The 23,770-nt window shown below is 44.9% G+C and overlaps 1 protein-coding gene across 3 annotated transcripts in view; it reads right to left on the bottom strand.

Moving 5' to 3' along the window:
- Window positions 1-12,146: 12,146 nt before the first annotated feature.
- The window catches only part of SMURF1 (SMAD specific E3 ubiquitin protein ligase 1), a 97,033-nt gene continuing 85,409 nt past the window's right edge, over window positions 12,147-23,770 (bottom strand). For 2 of the 3 annotated variants that reach the window (XM_073215058.1, XM_073215060.1), the window contains 7 exons: window positions 22,667-22,781; window positions 21,285-21,463; window positions 20,117-20,254; window positions 19,317-19,437; window positions 18,174-18,375; window positions 16,786-16,870; window positions 12,147-15,318 (listed from right to left, as the gene is read on the bottom strand). In XM_073215058.1, coding sequence (XP_073071159.1) covers window positions 15,219-15,318; window positions 16,786-16,870; window positions 18,174-18,375; window positions 19,317-19,437; window positions 20,117-20,254; window positions 21,285-21,463; window positions 22,667-22,781 — 940 coding nt within the window. In that variant the 3' untranslated portion in view covers window positions 12,147-15,218. The remainder of the gene's footprint in view (window positions 15,319-16,785; window positions 16,871-18,173; window positions 18,376-19,316; window positions 19,438-20,116; window positions 20,255-21,284; window positions 21,464-22,666; window positions 22,782-23,770) is intronic. The other variant, XM_073215059.1, reaches the window with a different exon arrangement.

Here is a 23,770-nt window from a genome sequence, read left to right as displayed (position 1 = left end):
CTTTGGTAACTGTTAGTCCATTCTTGGGTTCTGTGATTCTGCTGCTGTTTTGTTCCTTCAGTTTTCCTTTGTTCTTATGCTCCACAGATGAGTGAAATCATTTGGTACTTGTCTTTCTCCGCCTGGCTTATTTCACCAAGCATAATACCCTCTAGCTCCATCCATGTTGTTGCAAATGGTAGGATTTGTTTTCTTCTTATGGCTGAATAATATTCCATTGTGTATTTGTACCACATCTTCTTTATCCATTCATCTACTGATGGACACTTAGGTTGCTTCCATATCTTGGCTATTGTAAATAGTGCTGCAATAAACATAGGGGTGCATCTGTCTTTTTCAAATTGGGCTGCTGCTTTCTTAGGGTAGATTCCTAAAAGTGGAATTCCTGGGTCAAATGGAATTTCTATTTTGAGCTTTTTGACGAACCTCCATATTGCTTTCCAGAATGGTTGAACTAATTTATATTCCCACCGGCAGTGTAGGATGGATGCCCCTTCTCCACAACCTTGCCAACATTTGTTGTTGTTTGTCTTTTGGATGGTGGCAATCCTTACTGGTGTGAGGTGATATCTCACTGTGGTTTTAATTTGCATTTCTCTGATGACTAGTGATGTGGAGCATCTTTTCATATGTCTATTGCCCATCTGAATTTCTTCTTTGGAGAAGTGTCTGTTCAGCTCCTCTGACCATTTTTTAATTGGATTATTTGCTTTTTGTTTGTTGAGGTGCATGAGCTCTTTATATATTTTGGATGTCAAGCCTTTATCAGATCTGTCATTTATAAATATCTTCTCCCATACTGTAGGGTACCTTTTTGTTCTATTGATGGTGTCCTTTGCAGTACAGAAGCTTTTCAACTTGATGTAGTCTGACTTGTTCATTTTTGCTTTTGTTTTCCTTGCCAGGGGAGATATGTTCATGAAGAAGTCGCTCATGTTTATGTACAAGAGATTTTTGCCTATGTTTTTTTCTAAGAGTTTTATGGTTTCATGACTTACATTCAGGTCTTTGATCCATTTTGAATTTACTTTTGTGTATGGGGTTAGACAGTGATCCAGTTTCATTCTCTTACATGTAGCTGTCCAGTTTTGCCAGCACCATCTGTTGAAGAGACTATCATTTCCCCATTGTATGTCCATGGCTCCTTTATCATATATTAATTGACCATATATGTTTGAGTTAATGTCTGGAGTCTGTATTCTGTTCCACTGGTCTGTGGCTCTGTTCTTGTGCCAGTACTAAATTGTCTTGATTACTATGGCTTTGTAGTGGAGCTTGAAGTTGGGGAGCAAGATCCCCCCCCACTTTATTCTTCCTTCTCAGGATTGCTTTGGCTATTCGGGGGTCTTTGGTGTTTTCATATGAATTTTAGAACTATTTGTTCCAGTTCATTGAAGAATGTTGCTGGTAGTTTGATAGGGATTGCATCAAATCTGTACATTGCTTTGGGCAGGATGGCCATTTTGACGATATTAATTCTTCCTAGCCAAGAGCATGGGATGAGTTTCCATTTGTTAGTGTCCTCTTTAATTTCTGTTAAGAGTGTCTTGTAGTTTTCAGGGTATAGGTCTTTCACTTCCTTGGTTAGGTTTATTCCTAGGTATTTTATTCTTTTTGATGCTATTGTGAATGGAATTGTTTTCCTGATTTCTCTTTCTATTGGTTCATTGTTAGTGTATGGGAAAGCCACAGATTTCTGTGTTAATTTTGTATCCTGCAACTTTGCTGTATTCCGATATCAGTTCTAGTAGTTTTGGAGTGTAGTCTTTAGGGTTTTTTATGTACAATATCATGTCATCTGCAAATAGTGACAGTTTAACTTCTTTTTTACAAATCTGGATTCCTTGTATTGCTTTGTTTTGTCTAATTGCCGTTTCTAGGACCTCCAGTACTATGTTAAATAACAGTGGGGAGAGTGGGCATCCCTTTCTTGTTCCTGATCTCAGAGGAAAAGCTTTCAGCTTCTTGTTGTTCAGTATGATGTTAGCTGTGGGTTTATCATATACAGCCTTTATTATGTTGAGGTACTGATTTTGCTGAGAGTTTTTATCATGAATGGATGTTGAATTTTGTCAAATGCTTTTTCAGCATCTATGGCGATGATCATGTGGTTTTTGTCCTTCTTTTTGTTGATGTGGTGGGTGATGTTGATGGATTCTCAAATGTTGTACCATCCTTGCATCTCTGGTATGAATCCCACTTGGTTGTGGTGTATGATCCTTTTGATATATTTTTCAATTCAGTTTGCTAATATTTCGTTGAGTATTTTTGCATCTACGTTCATCAGGGATGTTGGTCTGTAATTTTCTTTTCTGGTGGGGTCTTTGCCTGGTTTTGGTATTAGGGTGATGTTGGCTTCATAGAATGAGTTTGGGAGTATTCCCTCCTCTTCTATTTTTTGGAAAACTTTAAGGAGAAATGGGTATTATGTCTTCACTGTGTGTCTGATAAAATTCCGAGGTAAATCCATCTGGCCTGGGGGTTTTGCTCTTGGGTAGTTTTTTTATTACCACTTCAATTTCTTTGCTCGTAATTGGTTTGTTTAACTTTTGTGTTTCTTCCTTGGTCAGTCTTGGGAGGTTGTATTTTTCTAGGAAGTTGTCCATTTCTTCTAGGTTTTCCAGCTTGTTGGCATATAGGTTTTCATAGTAGTCTTTAATAATTCTTTGTATTTCTGCGGAGTCTGTCGTGATTTTTCCATTCTCATTTCTGATTATGTTGATTTGTGTTGATTCTCTTTTTCTCTTAATAAGTTGGGCCAGAGGCTTATCTATTTTGTTTAATTTCTCGAAGAACCAGCTCTTGGTTTCATTGATTTTTTCTATTGTTTTATTCTTCTCAATTTTGTTTATTTCTTCTCTGATCTTTATTATGTCCCTCCTTCTGCTGACTTTAGGCCTCATTTGTTCTTCTTTATCCAGTTTCAATAATTGATGTTAGACCATTCATTTGGGATTGTTCTTCCTTCTTCAAGTGTGCCTGGACTGCTATATACTTTCCTCTTAAGACTGCTTTCGCTGCGTCCCAGAAGTTGGGGCTTTGTGTTGTTGTTGTCATTTGTTTCCATATAGTCCTTTATCCCTATTTTAATTTGGTCATTGATCCATTGATTATATAGGACATGTTGTTAAGCCTCCATGTGTTTGTGAGTCTTTTTGTTTTCTTTGTACAATTTATTTCTAGTTTTATACCTTTGTGGTCTGAAAAGTTGGTTGGTAGAATTTCAATCTTTTGGAATTTACTGAGGCTCTTTTTGTGGCCTAGTATGTGGTCTATTCTGGAGATTCCATGTGCACTTGAGAAGAATGTGTATCCTGTTGCTTTTGGATGTAGAGTTCTATAGATGTCTATTAGGTCCATCTGTTCTGGTGTGTTGTTCAGTGCCTCTGTGTCCTTACTTATTTTCTGTCCGGTGGACCTATCGTTTGGTGTGAATGGCATGTTGAAGTCTCCTAAAATGAATGCATTGCATTCTATTTCCTTCTTTAGTTCTGTTAGTATTTGTTTCACATGTTGGTGCTCCTGTGTTGGGTGCATATATATTTATAATGGTTATATCCTCTTGTTGGATTGAGCCCTTTATCATTATGTAATGTCCTTTATTTCTTGTCACTTTCTTTGTTTTGAAGTCTATTTTGTCTTATACTAGTATTGCAACACCTGCTTTTTTTCTCCCTGTTTTTTGCATGAACTATCTTTTTCCATCCCTTGACTTTAAGTCTGTGTCTTTGGGTTTGAGGTGAGTCTCTTGTAAGCAGCATATAGATGGGTCTTGCTTTTTTATCCATTCTGTTACTCTGTGTCTTTTGATTGGTACATTCAGTCCATTTACATTTAGGGTGATTATTGAAAGATACGTACTTATTGCCATTGCAGGCTTTAAAGTTGTGGTTACCAAAGGTCCAAGGTCAGCTTCTTTAGTATCTTACTGTCTAACTTACCTCGCTTATTGAGCTATTATAAATATAGTCTGATGATTCTTTATTTCTCTCCCTTCTTATTCCTCCTCCTCCATTCTTTATATGTTAGGTGTTTTATTCTGTTCTCTTTTGTGTTTGTTTTGACTGCTTTGTGAGTAGTTGATTTTGTTTTTTGCCTTTAGTTAGTATTTGGTGGGTTTACTTTCTTTGTTGTGATTTTATTTTCTCTGTTGACATCTATTTAGCCTTAGGAGTGCTTCCATCTAGAGCAATCCCTTTAAAATATCCTGTAGAAGTGGTTTGTGGGAGGCAAATTCCCCCAACTTTTGTTTGTCTGGGAATTGTTTAATCCCTCCTTCATATTTAAATGATAATCATGCTGGATATAGTATTCTTGGTTCAAGGCCCTTCTGTTTCATTGCATTAAATGCATCATGCCATTCTCTTCTGGCCTGTAAGGTTTCTGTTGAGAAGTCTGGTAGCCTGATGGGTTTTCCTTTGTAGGTGACCTTTTTTCTCTCTCTGGCTGCCTTTAATACTCTGTCCTTGTCCTTGATCTTTGCCATTTTAATTATTATATGTCTTGGTGTTGTCCTCCTTGGGTCCCTTCTGTTGGGAGTTCTGTGTGCTTCCGTGGTCTGCATGACTATTTCCTCCCCCAGTTTCAGAAAGTTTTCAGCAATTATTTCTTCAAATACACTTTCTACCCCTTTCTCTTCTTCTGGTACCCCTATAATTCAGATATTCTTCCATTTCAATTGGTCACACAGTTCTCTTAATATTCTTTTATTCCTGGAGATCCTTTTATCTCTCTCTGCGTCAGCTTCTCTGCATTCCTGTTCTCTGATTTCTATTCCATTAATGGCCTCTTGCACCTCATCCATTCTGCTTCTAAGTCCTTCTAGAGATTGTTTTATTTCTGTAGTCTCCCTCCCAACTTTATCCGTTAGCTGTTGCATTTTTCTCTGCAGGTCCATCAGCATAGTTATGACCTTTATTTTGAATTCTTTTTCAGGAAGATTGGTTAAATCTATCTCCCCAGGTTCCTCAGGTGATGTCTGTGTGATTCTGGTCTGGATCAAGTTCTTCTGCCTTTTCATGGCGATAGAGGTAGTTGTGAGGAGTTGGCGCGTGTGTCAGCTGGGAGAACAAAGTCCCTTCCTGCTTGCTCGTCACCTTCCTCTCCTGTGAGAATGGCGACCCCTAGTGGCTTGTGATGAGCAACTGCGCACCAATGGGTCTCTGAGTCTAGCCTGGGCGGCTGCCGGGGAGGCTCTGCATGGCTGGTGTGGGCGTGGCTGGTCTTGGGCTGCTGCTCTGCCATGGTGGGGCCACGCCAGAGGGGGAAAGGGCAGGAGGCTGTTTATCACCATGAGGGGCCTCAGAGCTGCGCTGCCACCCAGGGGGTTAGGGCGCCCAGAGTTCCCCAGGATTCCCAGCTGCTGGGCTGTGTGTCCCAGGACGCTTCCATCCAGCTGTGAGGCCCCTGTCCCTTTAAGACTTTCAAAAGGCACTCGCTTTTATTTTGTCCCAGGGGCGCCGGCTGCGGGGACCCTCTCGCAGGTTTTACTGTCCCGTTTCCCTAGTATCCAGCACCCCATGCATTGTGTGTCTGTGCTCCCAGTGCAGATGGCTAGGGCAGGGCTGGGTGTTTAGCAGTCCTGGGCTCCCTCTCCCTTCCTGCTCCAACTCCTCTAATCCTGCTGGGAGCTGGGGTGAGGGGCGTTCGGGTCCCACCAGGCTGCAGCTTGTATCTTACCCCCTTCGTGAGGTGCTGGGTTCTCACAGGTGTAGATGTAGCCCAGCTGTTGTCCTGTATCTTCTGGTCTCTTTTAGGAATAGTTGTATTTGTTGTATTTTCAAAAATATATGATTTTGGGAGGAGATTTCCACTGCCCTACTCACGCCGCCATCTTGGCTCCAACCCCCTATTTTAATCTAATTTTACAGAGAATGGTTAAGTCATAGTTCTGAATTGAATCCTTCAAACTCAAGGCCCTCCTGACTCTGACCCTGATGCTGTTTTCCCAGAGAGGCTGCACCAGGGTCCCAGGACAGCTCTGGACCAGAAGGGGAGAAGCAGCCTCTGAGGGGAGCAAGGTGCAGACTGGTGGAGACCCTGTGTGGCGGAACGTTGCCGTGCATGTTCACTATGCTGGAACAGCATGCGCCATGACGAGGGAGTGCTTCTATGTCTGCATGAACACTTTTACAGGGCACAGTGCCCGGGAGGAAGCCGTTGCCCCCATTTTACAAATGAATAAACTGAGGCACAGTTTAGGTAACATGTCCAAGGTCAACTTAATAGCCAGGGTTCAGTCCCAGATCCTGACTTTCCCCTCAATGACGCCATCCTGCTTGTTGAGGGCATTTTGTATGACAAATGTTTCCAATCCTCAGGTAAAGTACACAAGACAGGTGGTCTGATGATGTGGCTGCCTGAGGAGAGGGTGAAGGGAACAGCCAGGAAGTTCTTGACTTCAGAGCGGACTTCTTGAGAGTAGGCAGGGCAGGTGTGGGGACGCAGACAGGTGTACTGATTTGTTGAAAGTCCCAGTTACCTAGGGAGACCCTTGAGCCAAAGCCTCAGAGTATTGTGAAGAAGCCCTGGTGAGCCAGACATGTTTCATAGCCTAGGAATGCCCCACAGGCACGCTCTGTGTCCTAGTGACTGGGACAGGGTTGGGAACACAAGCAGGCAGCAGAGTAGGGAGCACTAGGAACCCATCTCCACTTAGACAAAAACCTGTTGTGGTTAACTTTGGTGAGTCCCAGTCAGTTCCAGCTCTCAGTGTGGCAGTGGCTGCCTGTCCCCAACCCCTAGCCCTGTGACAGGTAGCTGGTCCAGGACAACTTGCCAGAGCCAGGGGTAGGCAGTCAGGGCTTGTCCTCTCTCTCTCAGGTTCTGTGTTCCCATTATGGATGCGGCTTTTGAGCGAGGGGGCAGGCAGCCCCCTCTGGCTGAAGTGGCTCTCAGGGGATTTAGAGAAACAGCTTCAGTTGTTTTTTTTTCCCCCCTTTTCCCCAGTTTTGGGAGCCAGACAAGTTAAGCATCAGGACATTCAGAAACAACTGCATAAACAACCTCTATGGCCTCAAGCTAAAAACGAGTAAGAAGTCAGGACCCTCAGTCATAAAGCTGCAGGAAATGGGTAAGGATTCTTCCCTGGTTGAGCCCTGAGGGGGCACTGCAATCTGGCTGACAACTTAAGTTGTACCAGGAGTCCTGATCTTTGAAAAGTGTGAGATAATAAATGTGTTGCTTTTTAAAAAGGCAACCCTGTGTACAGGGGAATTTGGAAAGACGGGCTCAGGGAAAACTGGTGAAGACTTTAAGGGCTCACCTCAAGCTGATCAGAGGCACCTTCAACAACCCTGGGGGGAGAGGAGGCTCTGATTTCCCAATTTACATTAGAAGATTCAAATGTCATTTTCAACAAAAAGTCACAAGGCCTATTAAAAAACCAGAAAGTATAGGCCATTTAAACAAAGCAGCAGACTGACTAGACAATGACTTGAAAACAACTCTGTCTCAAAGCTGCTTGAAAAGGGCTAAAGGAAGACATGAACAAAAGAAAACAATATTAATACTCTTATTTACATAGAGATAAGAAATTATAAAAAGGAATCAAAAAGAAATTCTGGAGCTGAAATGAGAAATCCCATAGGGAAGTAGAAAAAACACAAGGCAAAAGAAATAATCAATGAACTTAAAGATAGGACCATCGAAATTACTCAGGAAAAATGAAAAGTGTGCAAAACCACAGAGATCCATGGGAACACCAGCAAGCGGACAAGCACATGCCTTATGGTGATCCCAGAACAGAGAGACGGAGGCAGGAAGCATATTTGAAGAAATAATGACCTAAAATCTCTGTCTACACATCAAAGAAGCTCAGCAAACTCCAGACAGAATCAACTCAAGGACACACCACGAGTCTTGCAGCAGCGACAGAAGTGACTTGTCACATACAAGGGATCTTCAGTAAGATTACCAGCTTTCTTGAAGGTCAGAAATCAGAGGGTTCATTTATTCAAATTGATGAAAGAAGAAAAAAATTTGTCAGAATTCTGTAATTCTGTAGCAAAATTGTTCTTCCTAAATGAGGGAGAAATTAAGACATTCCCAGATAAACAAATGCTGAGGGAGTTCATTACCAGTAGACCTGCCTTGCAAGAAATGCTTAAGTCCTTTAGTTTGAAATTAAAGGATGCTAGACAGTAATTCAGGCTGTAAGAAGAAATCAGGATCTCCAGTAGAGGTAAATAACATGGGTAATTATAAAAGCTAGTATTATTTTAATTTTGGTTTATATTCCACTTTCTGTTTTCTACAGGATTTAAAATGCAAATGTATAAAACTAGTCAAAAAATGCATAAAACACACAAGGTACAAAGATGTAACTTGTGACATCAATAACAGGAGAGGGAGATAGAGCTGTATGGGAACAGAGTTCTTGTATGTTATTGAAGTCATTGGCATACATTCAAATTAGATTGCTGTAACTTTAGGATTTTAAGTGCAACCCCTAAGATAACCACAAAGAGTATCCATAAAACATACACAAAAGGAAATAAGAGAATCAAAACATGTAAGTACAAAAAAAATCAAACATAAGAAGGCAGTAATGGAAGAAACAAAGTACAAAAAACCCATAAGGCATGTCGAAAACAAAAGGAGGAAGTCCTTCCTTATGAATAACTACTTCAAATGTTACTGAATTAAACTCAGTAGGAGACAGAGATTGAAGACGGCAGACTCGGAAGTTCCAGGCCCTGGCTACCCCTGTAGAAGGCATCAAATACAAACAACTAGAGACTGACTAGCTTTATAGGACCTCTGGGAACCAAAGACCTAGGGCAACCAGGTGAGCGCCCAATCAAAAGAAGCCACATTCAAAATGGTAGGAAACTTCGTGGCATTTTCACTGTGTGGTTGGGAGGAAGCAGCCGGATTCCTGGTTTCCTCCTTTGCGCCAGGAGCAGAGCAGAACTCATTTGCTATGTTCTGATCTGTGAACTGCCTGAGGGACTGGTTTGTATCTCACTTGACTTGGAGCTCAGACAGGCAAAGATACAACAGTTCAAACCTCAGGCTGGTAAAAGCCATGGAAGGCAGTGGCAGGCACCACCACATGTGAAAGCTGCAGGGGAAAAGCAGACCTATGGATGCTTGCAGCAAGACATTATGGGTAGACTACAACAGAACATCTAAGCTCCAAGAATAAGCTGGAGTGAGACTCTGGGAAATTAAGACTTAAAAAAAAAATCCATAGGGAAAAACAAAGAGTGTGGCACACATAACAGGCCCAGGCAGGGCCTGAGACCTTAAGCCATCACCCTGGGTCAATCACAAGTCTTAGAACACACCCCTGCCGATTAGTGAAGGTATTCCTGCTACTCTGTAATGACTGGAAAGAGATGGCTGTTTTTTTCAAATGACCAAAAAAAACAAAGACATGGCCCATTCAAAGAAACAAAATATATCTTCAGCTACCATCCCTGAAGAAATACAGACATCAGACTTACTAGAAAAGACATTAAAATAACTACAAAGAGTTGAAGGGAGACATGGACAAAGAATGAAAGAAAACCAAGGAAATGATTATCTGAACAAAATGAGAATATCAGAGAGAGGTATTGAATTGAATTGAATTGAATTGAACAGTAATTGAATTGAAAATCCGATAAAGGAGTTCAACAGCAGTCAAGAGAATCAGTGAACTTGAAGACAGGTCATTTGAAATCATCAGAAAGAATGAAGAGAATTGAAGAGGGCCTATAGGGCTTACTTAAAGGACACCATAAAGCAGAGAAATATATGCATTATTGGAGCCCCAGGAGAATGAGAAAGGGGCAGAGAACTTACCTGAAGTAATAATGGACAAAAATTTCTCAAATTTGAGGAAAGAAATGGAGATACAAATTTAAGAAACTCAATGAACTTCAACAAAGAGAAATCTAAAGAGACCTACAGCAAACACTGAAAAACCGAAGGCAAAATATGCTCCACAATAATAGGCTAGAACAAGGCAGATGACGAGGAAGGAGAGAGAGGACTTGAATTAGACTACAGACCAGTTGGAATACGCAGAACACTATTCCCACAACAGCAGAGCACAGAGTTTCCTCAAGTACACACAGAACAGTCTCCATATGTTAGACCATAAAACAAGTCTCAAAAATTTTTTAAAGATGGAAATTAGAAAATATCTTGAGACAAATGACAATGAAAATATAGCATATCAAAACTGAAAGCAGTGCTAAGAAGGAAATTTATAGCTCTAAATGCTTTTTTTAAGTTTTAAATCTGTAACAGATAAAATAGACAAAAAGAGTAGAGAAAAATCAATCAACATAATGACTAAGGGAAGGAAAGGGGACACTACTGCAAATGGTACAGAAGTAAAAAGGATTCAAGAGTACTATGAATAACTGTGTGCCAGCAAGATGGACAGCCTAGATGAAATAGACAAATTTCTAGAAATACAACCTACCCAGGGTGAATCATGAAGAAACAGAAAAATCTCTACAGACTCTTAACTAGTAAGGAGATTAAATCAGTAATCAAAAACCCTCCCAACAAAGAAAATTTCTGGTCCAGATGGCTTCACAGGTGAATTCTACCAAACATTTAAAGAATTAACATCAATCCTTCTTTAACTCTTCCAAAAACTTGAAGAGGGGGGAATGCTTCCTGACTCATTCTGTGAGGTCAGCATTACCCTAATACCAAGACCAGGCAAGGACACTACAAGAAAACCACTGGCCAGAAGCTCTCTTGAACATGGATGCAGATGTCTCCAACAAATTATTAGCAAACTAACTCCAACAGCAGAGTAAAAGGATTATACCTCCTAACAAAGTAGGATTTATTCCTGGAATGTAACCATCACTCAACATGCAAAAGTCAATCAATGTAATGTACCATATTAACAGAATGAAAGGGGAAAAAATTCTCAACTGATGCAACAAAATCACGTGAAAAAATTCAAAACCTTTTCATGAAAAATACTCAAAAAACTAGGAACAGAAGGAAACTATCTCAACATAATAAAAGTCTTACATGAAAAACCCACAGCTAACACCATACTCAATGGTGAAAGACTGAAAGCTTTTCCTCTAAGATCAGGAGATCAGAACAAGAGACAAGGATGCCCACGGTCACCACTTATTTTCAACACAATACTGGAAGTCCTGGCCAGAGCGGTTAAGCAAGAAAGAGAAGTAAAAAGCATCCAAATTGGAAAGCAAGAAATAAAACTGTTTGCAGACATGATCTTAAATGTAGAAAACCCTAAAGATTACACACATATTAGAACAAATTAGCAATGTTGAAGGATTCAAAATGAACACATCAAAAGCAACTGTGTTCCTCAACACTAACAATGAATAATCTGAAAAGAAAATTTAAAAAAAACTACAGACTACTGCAGAAAGAAATTAAAGACGACACAGACATTAGCCCATAATGTCTCTGCTGGGTACCAGGGCCCGGTCAAGTTGACACACAGAATTAACTAGCACACCAAGTGTCCATCAGGTCAATGGACAAATAAAATGTACTGTATTCCTACCATGGAGTATTATTCAGCCATAAAAAAGAATGAAGTTTTGATACATACTCCAACATGGATGATCTTCAAAATGTTCTATGCTAAGTGAAGTAAGTCAGACACAGAGGGACAAATAGTTTATGATTCCACTTACATGAAGTACCTAGAGGCAGATTCGTAGAGACAGAGTAGAATAGGGGGAGGGGAAAAGGAGGAATAGCAGTTATTGGCTCAGTGGGTCCAGAATTTGAGTTTGGGAAGGTGGAAAGGGTTTGGGTACAGATAATGCTGACAGTTACACAAACACTGTGAATGTTATTTTGTGCCAGTGAATTGCACATATACCAATGGTTAAATTGATCAAACAGTGTGTATATTTTACTTCCATAAAAATATATAAAAAAGAAAAAACCCAAACCAACAACCACAAGCAGTATGTGAAGAATTCGAGATACTAAGCTTTCTCAATCCCACAGATTTTTGCCTGGCAGAGCATGTCCGACTGCCAAGCTTTCGTCGGTTGCTTCTCCAGCTCTGTCCTTGGGCTTGCCTCTTTCCTCAGAAGGCTCTTGCCAGTATTTCTTCTGACACTGACTTCCTTTTCTGTGGGACTGTAAAAAAAAAAATCTGGAATCTCATTTCCACACTAAAATAACATATGGCAAAAATGTAAAGTAGTGAGTTTATTGCATATGTAACAAAATGAACTTGACCTCCTGGGTCCAGCCTGCTGTACAATCAGTTTGTTTTGTGTTTCCAGCTGGTTCCATAACCACATTAAATAGAACTAGTATTTCTTTAAATACTTTTGATTTTGACAAAAAACAGAACATTAGTGTACAACTTTCACAAAATAAATCAGCAATAAAACAGTGGGAAGAATAACAAGGATAGCAGCAATACTTAAAAATGAGACATTACAAAATAAATTAAAAAATACATTATAAAGTGGTTGAGAAACAAAAATAAACAAAATTTAAAAATTCATACTACGTATTGGGAAGGCTGCCATGCAGCACATACCTGCCTGGCGGTGTGTGTGGGGGGGGGGTTGGGGGGGGTTTCTCTGCAGAAGGCCACTCCTGACAGCTCAGATCAGAGGACCACCTCACCTAACTCAGACCACGCGGCTGAGCAAGCCCAGGGGCCGCGGCTCCCCCCGGCAGGCAGATGCTCCCTTCAGAAGTCGGAGTTGCATAGAGAACCGCAGCCACTGCTCCCCCAAGCAGCCCCCTCGCTTTCCCGAGTGAGAGCACTGGCAGGGCTGACGTTTGCCGCAGCCCTGAGGGCCGGCTGATGACTGCAGGAGGGCAAGCCTGGCAGTTGGGCCCTGAAGCATCTGGGCAAAGAGGTAAGGGGGACGGGTGGGTGGGAGGCCTGGAGGTACCGAGAAGGAGACAGACGGGCCTGTGGGAACTGGATTCACGCAGACCCTAAGCAGAGGCACTGGGAGCTTTTGCCAGTTAGTTGCCACACTGTTCTTTGGGTTCAAAAGGCCTAATCCGCTCTTGATATTTAGGGTTCACTGACAGGCCTGCTGGGCAAGAGTAAACTGCAGCTCTGGAAAGTTTCACTCTTTCCAGCTCTGTAACACTCCCACAGGAGACAGGGGGGCCCATGTGCAAGTGCAAGGAAAACAGACCCAGGCCTCAGACGGGTCACTGGCACACGTGGAGGCACCAGGACACCACCCTCTGGATCCTGCCAAGGTGACACTGACATCTGAGAGCAGCAAGGGGGTGACAGGCACAGCTCCTAAGGACTGTCCTCACACCTAACAGCAGGAGTCTAATGCAACATTCCTACTAGACCCTCGTTTCCTTCCTAAATACAGCAGATCTTGGCCAACACCACAGCAAAGACCAGCGGTTCTCCCCACCCCGGCCTTGAGGTCCTTTCAGTTCTCGGGTGGGTCCCCCCACCTCTGGAGTTACACAGAGGGAGACCCACAGGGTGGGGGGGGGGTTCTGTATGTCTCATTTCCTCACCCTACCACAGGAAGATCACGAGGGAGGACTGGATGGAGTCATGGGGAGTCAGCTGCTGGAATGCTGTCAGAAGTACCACGCACGGGACAGGCTGACCCAACTGGGACAAAGCACAACTTCTGAAAGACCCGGACGGACTTTCTGAATGGACGGAACTGCACCTAATGTCCCTCCAGCCCCAGAACCGCCACAAGGGGCCCAGAAGCACACCCCTGCAGCTCTTGAAACCTCCCACTCAGGGCAGGGCCTAGCTCCCAAGAGGTCAAAGCACTGCTTCCAGGGCAAGCAGAGGCAGCAGACCCAGATGCACACGGGTGGATGTTCCAATCCCACCAGTCTCCAGGTATCAATGACAAAAAGAACAGTCGCCTGAGAGCCCCTGCCAAGCACACCTCAAGCCTGCAGCTGGGGCCCAGTGCTCAACTTGGAAACCTCAACAGCAGAATTTCAACAGTGATATCTTGCTATAATGGATTACCCTGACTTACCCCCAAAACAAAACAACAACAACAAACACATCAGACAATTTTTGCTGCCGCTGTTTTACACTGAAATTCAGCTATCTGAAATCAAGCCACTTTGTTGAAATATTGTTTGGACTTTTGTGCAAATTTGGAGAACAGTGTTAGAGACGCAGACTCTAGGCTTGCTTTACCTTGCTAACCATTCAAAGGCATCTGGGCAAGTAGATCAAGTAGCAACTGTTAGAGCCACCATCTGACCCTGAGGCAGGGGGCCCAGCGAGCGGGGGACCAGCCCTGCCCTGCCATCAGGTTTATGTCCCCGCAAGAGGTAACCTGGGTGGACTTGGGTCACCCGTGCCCCTCTCCCGTTAAAGCTAGCCTGCACCAAGCCAGCAGCTGTAACAGTTGCGTTGTGTTAATTCGGCTCTGAGCATGTTCTGCACAGTAGTTTGTTAGTATTCCCATGACCCAGCCGCCACTCCTCTATGGACAGATGGCATGGGAGCCCCAGCCCGGGAACAGCTGCATGGCTGTGAGGCTGGTTTGGGTCTGTTCCTTTCTAAGCTCCATTATGCGGAAAAATATCTCAAACTGGCTAAAGTGGCAAAGGGACTTTTAAAGGGAAAGATCATTTTTCCTTACGTAAAACAAAATTTTCAGCCAGGATACCCTGAAAATAAGTAATACCCTGGGTCTCCAGTGAAAGCTGCCCGATTCCTTTACCTTTCTAAACGGGAAAGCATATTTTAACCCGAGCTTCCTGCTGTGGCAGTATTCCAATAAGCACATATTCTAGTCACTTTTCCGTTAGAAATTAATCTGCTGCACAGAGCAGGCTGCTAGGATGTGAAATTTGGAATTCGAGCTGAACTTGAAAAGGGGCCCCCAGACTGATTTGAGACAGAATAGCTTGTAGAGCTAGCAGTCAGCAACCCTCGGTAAGCCTGGCTCGGTCTGCAGCTGTGGGCCAACATTCCTGAGGACCACAGGGCCACGAGCCTGTCACCATGAGGGCGCAACCCTGTGACCGAAGCCAAATGCAAACCCTGGCTGCATTTTATTGGATGGGTGATGGAAGGGGTGGAGAACTGTCAGGAAGGAGTAAAGTAAGGGTGGGAGCCACCAATTGAAGTTCTCCCACCCCCTTGCTCCCCAGCAAAAAGGAGGGCGACAGCCCTTTCCCTCAGGTTGTCTAGAATCCAGTGCCTCAGCCAACTTCGCAGGAGGCGCGCAGAGCCAGTGCTTTCCGTCTGGTGGTTGTGAGCGAGAATTGGTGCCTTCGGTTGCTCCTCACTCCACAGCAAACCCACAGGTCTCCTCCACTGCCGTCAGCAGCTTCTCGTAGAGCTTTTCATACGACTCATAAGGCGGGATGTCTATCCGGTTGAAGCTGGAAGAGGACAGAGGAATCACTGCTGCTGGTTCAGAGACATGTGCGTGCCGGGCCAGGGCCAGTGGAGGGAGACGCATCTGCTAGTTCTGGGGGTGGGACGAGTCCAGGCTTCCCCCTACTGCTCTTTGGCTTCTAACGCTAAGATTTTCAATCAAGACCAGCAAAACATATCTTAAGATCTTGAAATCCAAAATAAAGCCAAATTACTATTTAATGCTAGTATATTAGGACAAGGCTCTTGACTTGTTCTGTTTGTTGTCTTTAGGAGAAATTATTTCTGAGTTCCAGGAATACCATCTTTGCAGACCACCATAATCCAGACTGGCTGGCAGTCAGATCACCACTAATAATTGACTGCATGTCTTTCTAGTTCTGTGACTTGATCTGAGACCAAAATGGGGCAGTCTGGAATACTCCTACAAAACAGACACTGTCCCTCAGAACTAACAAAATGTCAAATCCTTGACAAATGAAACAAATACCAAACTACTTAACCAATACATCCATGGGGAATTCATTTCCACTGTAGTGCAAAAAACAAAACACCCTTTAAGAAGCTATTCTCTCCTAACAGCAAAAAAATACAAAATGCTCACCAAGAGGACATAGGGTGGCCTACTGAATTACCAGGGGCTAAGCAATTAAGGATGGTTTTTGTCAAGAAAGAGTTGGGCTAAAGGTGTGGAGCCTCTCTGAGAGCTTTAGCATCAGAGGACATGTTTCATATCCATTTTATGCCAACCACTCAACTACTGAGGGCCACTGGAGGAGCTCCCTCCCGTGACAGCTGTGCGTGGGGCACAGCTCTGGGTCCGCACCATGGTCACTTATCAACCCACAGTCACAGTGCTGGGTGGTGTCACTGCCAGCTATTGAACCCACATCCTGGGGTCCCCAGCCAGGAACCTTCCAGAACATCATGCTGCACCTCAGCAACATTTAAAACCTGAACTAGAGGTAGCTGCTCTTTCCAATAAATGGCTCGAGACAAAGTGTAAGTGATCTGACTTAAATCACAAAGGAAATACTCCAATACAGATATTGTTTAAGCTTAGGGAGGGAACTTTCCAATACCTAAGGTGCATCTGCTGTAGGCAGAGTTCTGAGAGGGAAAACAGGGGGCCAGGAATTTCAAAGCAAAGACCAATAACTTCAAATTAAAAACTACAATTTTCCCTACTGACAGGCCCACACGTGCACAGATGTGCACACATACCCCAGAGCGAAACCAGCCAAGGGAAGGCTGCAGCCCGGAGTGGCAGCCAACTGTAATCACATCTCAACACAGACCTGGTTCAGTGAGAGAGACTTGCCATCGCCCTGCGCCACCCCACCCAGTGCCCGGCCCGGTTGTCGTCGGGCACCTGCATAATGAGATGCAGAGCACTACAAACAAGAAAACAGCTCCCGGAAGTCGAGTGAATGAGCACACCCTGCGGGGACGGGGACGCCACTCGTCCTTACCAGGTGTGGGCCTTCGGCAGGTTGTCTGTGTTGGCATCAATCAGGTGAATGGTGAATAGCCGGGGCCCTGCCGCGCCTGTAGAACCTTACAAGACAACATTCTAGTTAACGCGCTTCAGAGGCAGGGCCTGGGCCCACTGCCGACCCCACCTGAGGCCCCGAGGCCCAGGCGGGCTGCCCTGCCGGAGGGTTGTGTGGCTGGCAGGGCAGCAGCAGCCTGGTTTTAGGCTATGCCTACAATGGCATCAAGTGACTAGTACCAGACGTTGTAGAAAATCACAGGATGGGGCGAATCCGGAGAGCACTCCGCTCCACACCCGGACCAGCCTACCTGGGTGGCTACGTGAGGAAAAATCCTTACACTGCCAGTGTTTTTTTCCCTTTTTGGAACAGTTTAGGAAGTGGGCCCACCACTGGCAAAAGACAGAAGCGTTACAAGAAAAGCAGGATCTGGAGTCATGAAAGCCCTCCAGGCAGAGCTCCAATGGAAAAGACAAACCTGGGACCAAAGCCCAAGAGAACACAAGTAACTTCTCTTACCAGAAGAGGTCCTTAAAGTAAGGGCAATCTACAGGTAATGTTCTGTACATGAACTGTATCTACTATCTCTGTTAATAAGCCACCTTCAATTTACTACATTTTAATACATAATATTCTTCACCTTATTCCTTCCAGGCATCAGAGTTATCAAAAATCTAGGTATCACATTTTTTTTTAATCAGAGCCAAAAGGGATGAGAGAGGATGGGTACCTGACTGGATAGTGGAGCCTGTCAGGCAGTCCACTTATATAGATGAAGAAACTGGGGCCCAGGGAGGACCCCTGGAGCTAATGACTCACAAGGCAGCAGGAGGCCAGGCTTCTCTGCTCTATCTCAGGACTGCAACTAGAGAGCTACTATCAGAAGATCCAGAAATGAACCACTGGTGCCTTTTAAAAACATGTTTCTTTCCCAAAAGCCTTGTTGCTCTCTGTGCCTGCCCTCTGCCCACCAGTCCTGTAGGGGAGGGGAGGCGACAGGCTCCACTGGACCATTCCTTGCTCAGGTCTTCCCACACTATGCCCCGAGTGGGCAGCGGGTAACATTCAGCCTGCACAGCCACCAGGGAGGTGGGTGCAGAGGAGGCTGGGCTGCTGTGTGGCTATTCTACGTGTTCACATTTTCTTTCAACTTGGGCAAAGGACAGCAGACCCTGCGCTGGGAGACGGGGGACAATGGCAACCAAACACTGGGCTTTTATCTTTTATGAAGGGAAGGGGATCCCCATGGCCCCTGGCCAGGTGGCACCTGAGCAATGCCAAGCATCTGTCACGGAAGGACATACAAGGCCCAGCGGGCACTGCAGGAACACCCCAGCACACTCCAGCTCTTCCTCCACGTCAGTCACCTTGCAGAGCCTTGAAGCCCTGGAGAGGGACTCGGGTGGATCCAGTCACGAACTGCAGGAGCCTGGCCCTCCGCTCCTCGTCGAAGGTCTCCACCGCCTGCCAGAACCACCTGACGACGTTGCTGTCGGCCACGCAGTGCTTCAGCCGGGTGTTGGACTTCCAGTCACTCACGTCTATTTTATCCAGGCCACCAATTATCAACTGTGATGGCATTTAAAGATAGGTTATTTCTCAAATGTATAAACCAAGACCACGACATGCCTGCCAGGCTCCCAATATATGAAAGGAGGGAAAAACTTGGTTCCCCAAGCAAAGCAGCAGCTATGTCCCAAGAAACTAGACGCACATTAGATAAGGAGAAAGATAAACAGTATGTCTGAAGCACAATGCTTCTGTCTGTGCCACCACGGGCCTGTTTCATTCCCGAGGACTGCATGCACAGCACCAACAGGACGCTTCCTACAGCTGCGTCTGTGTCTGCCCGGCCACCACCCCGGCGAGGGGTCAGCACAAAGAACCACCCGTGAGACCTCACAGGGCGACCACCACAGGGCACAGCTCTCCTGGACGGGGACCTGTGAGGTCTGCACTGAGGATGGGCTGCAGCGAGGGAGTGCGCACCGCGCCTTGCCCCGGCCCTGCTCCGCCCCCGCCCGTGGCATCTCACCCACCGAGAGCAACTTAAGAGGCCAGAGCTACTTGGCACCAGGGACAGAAGAGGTTCAGGTGCATGAAGTATGGCTAAAGAGACAATATCACTCTGTGCTGGGCCTAGTAACAGCAGAGTAAAACCAATAGCTTGTCATTATGGGAGAACTTGGTTATATATGCATCACCTCCAGGATCTGGGGTGAACACAGGAGGGGTTAGGAGTCTCCACTGCTGGACATCCTGACATGAGGAAAAGCCACAGAGCTTTCTGACCAACGTTCCAAGAGTTACCCGCATTCATGGTGGCCTAGTAGACACCGGCCCTGTCACAAACAGGCTCAGACATCACTCCAGTCCTGGGTTCTTCCCAACAAGCTCCTGGGCTGCTGGGAAACCCTGCAAGCCTCACTGCAGCCAGGTCATAAACCAAGAAAACACCCGTCACATTTGTGCCCTTTAATGCCAACTTGGCTCAGCTGCTGAGCACGTACCTCTAGTTCCTTCTGGTCAAAAGGCTTCAGTAAGTGTTGAGGAATTAATTCATTAAACCCCTTCTGAAGGGCTAAGAACTGGGCTTCAATTCCTCTCATAAACCTCCAATTTACATATAATCTGAAAGAAAAATTCTCAAGTTGGAAGCAATACCAAGTGGTTCACGAAAATACCTCTCTCCATTAGTAGGCCTGACATCTGCAGAAACTAATGCCCAGGCCACCAACCCCACCTTGCCGGGAGGAAATCCCCGCCAGTGGGTAAGCATCTCGCCCAGTAGCAGGCTATACACAAATCAGCACAGACCCCCCAATCTGATCATCTGACCTGATACAGCAACTGCCATAATTTAAGTATACCTAAAAGTGAGACATGGGACCTGTGAGAACGACACGCCAGCTGCGGCCGAGCACTCCGACTGCCCCCGTTTCCGTATGTCCCCCATAACTGCCCAGCTGCTTATTTGCCTCAAACAAGGGGTGGGAAAGTGGACTGCAGTGGAGACTTCCTTGTGACTGACCTTGAGGAAGCTTCCAGGCCTCCAGCCTCCTGTGCTCACCACCTTTCATGCCCAGAATTGGCTGGTCACTTACACATCCTTCCCCCACTTGGGCTTCGGGGGTTACCGTTCTCTCATCACCAGGGCTCCCCCCCACAGAGCTCAGGTGCGGTGGGCACAGGTAAGCCTCACACAACAAAGGGACCACAGGGATCTAAACTTGAACCCAGCCATGTCCAGGACAGTCCCAAGCACCTGGCTGTCATCCCTGGCCACCACCACAGTTCCCCAGGACATTACCGGACATATTCTTTCTTGTTCTCCTCTGTGACAGGAACATTCCTGCCATTGGGCTTCAGTTCATGCTGCAGAATCCTCCCGAAGGCGTTGTGCTCCACACAGAAAGTGTGGTCCAGCACAGGGGTGATATCGTTCTCCCTGTCGAATTAGGACAGAAGATGGGTATCAGTTACACCATTGCTACGAGGCAGCAGCGAACAAACCTGGAGAGAACAATCCAGGAGAAGGGAAGAGAGACAGCATTTACTGACTGCCAGGTCCAGAGCCAAGAGGCAAGGAGAGCCTCAGGCGGACACGGGGCCTGCGGGAGGGGCCAGAGTGCTGGCCCCAGGTGTATCCCGGGCTCTCGGCTTCCGGGTCCTGGGAGGTGATGGTAGCTCTCCCAGCCTGTGACCTCATGAGACACGGTGATCTGGCTGCCTTGTAAACTGAAGTTTATGAGCAGAAAGGAGGGAATCATGATAGGGAAACTGAGTCAAAGGGAAATCAACCTGCAGAGAAAACTGTTCCCCTTTCTAAGGCAGTCTTTTCAAATGCACATCAGTCCAAACAAAGCAGATTTCAAAGTCCGAACTGGCTTCTTCATCTGCCGGATTTCTGAAAACAGGGAGTGAAAGATCCCCTACAGTATGAAGACCCTCACCCCTCGCAGATGACCCACATCAGGTTGGGTGGTGTGAAGCAAGATGGGATACTGTCTAGAGGCCCAGCTGCCCTGCTCCCTGGCCTGTCCTCCCTTGCAGAGCCCGGGCCTCCCATCTAACTGGAAGATGGAATGCAGCACCTAGTTGACCACATAACTGCCTGCTGCTCTCAAGGGAGTTTTAGGATAATTCTAAAACAAAGGGGACTAAATGTTAATTCTGCTTTGATACAAGGTACTTTGACACTAATTTTGTTTTTGATAATTATCCTCAAGATGCCCTGGGCTGTCAAAAAAAAGCCGACCAACCCACCACCAGGCCTGGGATTAATATTTGTGATTCTGCATTAATAACTGAAGAAAACAACACAAAACACTAGTCCATGAAGAAAAACTGGCCAAAGATCATGAGGAAAATAAATCAAGTATATATACACGTACACACACCCACAATGTGTATGGTACACACTAAGTGGTTGGCTGTGTACGAATTTTCAGTTCACTGAACAGGGAGTCAATACTTACAGGATCCACACTAAACTCTTATGTAGTTCTGGGTCCACCGATTCCAAATCAGAGAGCTGGATGGGCTTCCCCAGTAGCTGCTTATAGAAGGGAACTGTGAATCCCCCATTTATGTAGTGTCCGTGGAACACAGCCAGGCCCATGATCCGACCCACAAAATGGAAATAAGACAAATGGTCCTGTAGGGGGCACCAGAGAACACGAATTCATGAGCAAAAAGATCAGCTGAGGGGAATCCTGTGCTTTCTCCAAGCTTCATGGCAGAACTGGCCGGCCATGGGCAACCCAACAATCACCAGCTGTGCTCACGACCAAATGAAAGAAGGCTACTCAGGCAGCCAAAATTTAGAGCATGTCTTTTGTACAGATCCTCTGAACAACTCTGTATGTGCAATTAGTTCAAATACCTTCTCAGAATTGCTACATGATTTGCAGGACACTTTATTCAAAAATTACTAAAAATTTCAACAGGGTGACAGCAGAAAACCACCCCAGTGCCGCCTTCCGAAGTGCAGAGGCTGCTTGCCCAGGACGCCACCCACTTCTCCTTCCCATTGCTCTACAAAGATAAAGAGCAAAGGGCATTCCTTCCTTTGTCGTCCCTCCCCTAAACCCATGAGAAAGGAGAGAAGAAATCCAAGGGCAGGAACAAAGAAAGACCACAGAGGAAAATAAGGAGGGACAACACAAGTGCAAGAACCTCTGGAACCAGAGCCACTCTGCTTTTAATGAGGGAACCTTGCATTTCTACTTTCAGGTTGGAGCTATCATCAGAAAATTAGTCAAAGCTTCATTTCCATGCTGGCAGAAGGTTCTGTCACATCTGAAAGCTTGTAGAGCAGAGCTGGCCCCTGCCTCTGCCTCGGGCCATGTCCACGGTGGCACAGGAAGGGTCCTCTGTTCACCTGCTGCCCAACTCAGGGCTGGTCGCTGAAACACTCTGCACCTACTTCCGTATTTCTAAAACAAGCAGCTCAGGGTGTCAGCAGTGGTGGCCAAGAGGGCCAATAATGGAAATTCCCCAATTTTGACCAGGAGGAGGAGGGACTTCCTAACCCACGTCTCAGGATGACACTGTCAACAAATAAAGTCATCGTACCAGACCTCCCCCAAATGACAAGCACTTTGAGGATGTAAACAGCTCAGTTTCACTCTTGTTCTCCTTGAAAACATACCAGTGACCCCACAATCACTAAAAATACAGGACTGAAATCATTCATCTTAACCCTGTTCTTCACTCTACATTTCCATGTTTTACTTATCATAGACATTAAGGTAAGTAAGTCTACAATGAATAAACCAAAGATAGAGACTGAAATAGAAAATCCATCTTAAAAATCCTCCAACTAAAATTCCCTTCCTCTTTATTCATTAATACTTACAGGGTTGATTGAAGAATCTGGATTGATTTGCAACATGTAAATATTGTCCGTAGAATATTGGAAGAGTCCATAATATGGATTCAACATTTCATGGCACAATAAATAAAGCCACTCCCTAGGAACAACAACAAAAAACATTTTGTATGTGCTAAAATCACTAGTCTTAGATCATAACACAAGGACTGATACACTGTGCCCTAGAAGGCAACACTGGCTCTGGAGAAGGTGACTTAACACTAGTGAAGTGAAAATGTGCTCAGGGAGGATCACTCCACCCCCCCATTCTGAAGCTGAGGAAGAGCTGTAATTGCCTAGAGTGTGTGTCACCTGGAAAGTACAGTGTTCCCAGAGGAACATCTCAGGCGATGATGCAAATGATGTGGTTAAAGGCATGTATGTACATAGCACACACATGGCAGGAAAAGATACACACGCTGAGCACAGAAAAAAATGGGGAGGGTTTGCATGATGCTGACAGTAGTTAGCTTGAGAATTAGCATTCTGTGGCATTGTCATTTTTCTTCTACTCTTTCTAGTGTTTAAACTTCCAGTTGTATCAGACTACTGTTTAAACAAGCAGAAAACATTCCACCTAGAGAGACAGGGATAGTTTAAGAACAACTTCTGCCCTTCATAATAAATTATTTGCTCAGTTCCTTTATGTTTCAATCATTTCATTATTTTTAAAAAAGCCCAAAATCAAAAGCAATCACACAAAAAAACCACTCTATACAAAATCTCCTTGATTGAGTTGCCCTGCTCAGGTTGAAATGGGCTCACTATATAACCTTATATATATTCCCCCCATCTCTCTCTCTCTCTCTCTCTCTATATATATATATATATATATCTCTTATATAAACACCTGTGGCAGGTCTACAAAAGTCTTCTTCTTTCTGCTCAGAACTTTCAAATGGATACATCTCATTAAGACAGCAGCCCCAAATTTACTCTGGAATTTTTTACCTTTTCAGGTAGCAAACACGTGTAGAACTGAGAAGAAATACAAAAGGATTTGAGAGAACTGCAAGAATGCCCAGACAATGATTGGGCCCAAACCAAGTAAAGTATGGAGCTCAAAGGACAGAAAGAACTGCCAGAGGG

Source organism: Manis javanica, chromosome 10 (assembly GCF_040802235.1).
Source record: "Manis javanica isolate MJ-LG chromosome 10, MJ_LKY, whole genome shotgun sequence".
Taxonomy (NCBI): domain Eukaryota; kingdom Metazoa; phylum Chordata; class Mammalia; order Pholidota; family Manidae; genus Manis; species Manis javanica.
Note: the sequence above shows the minus strand (reverse complement) of the source record. Positions and strands in the feature narration are given on the sequence as shown.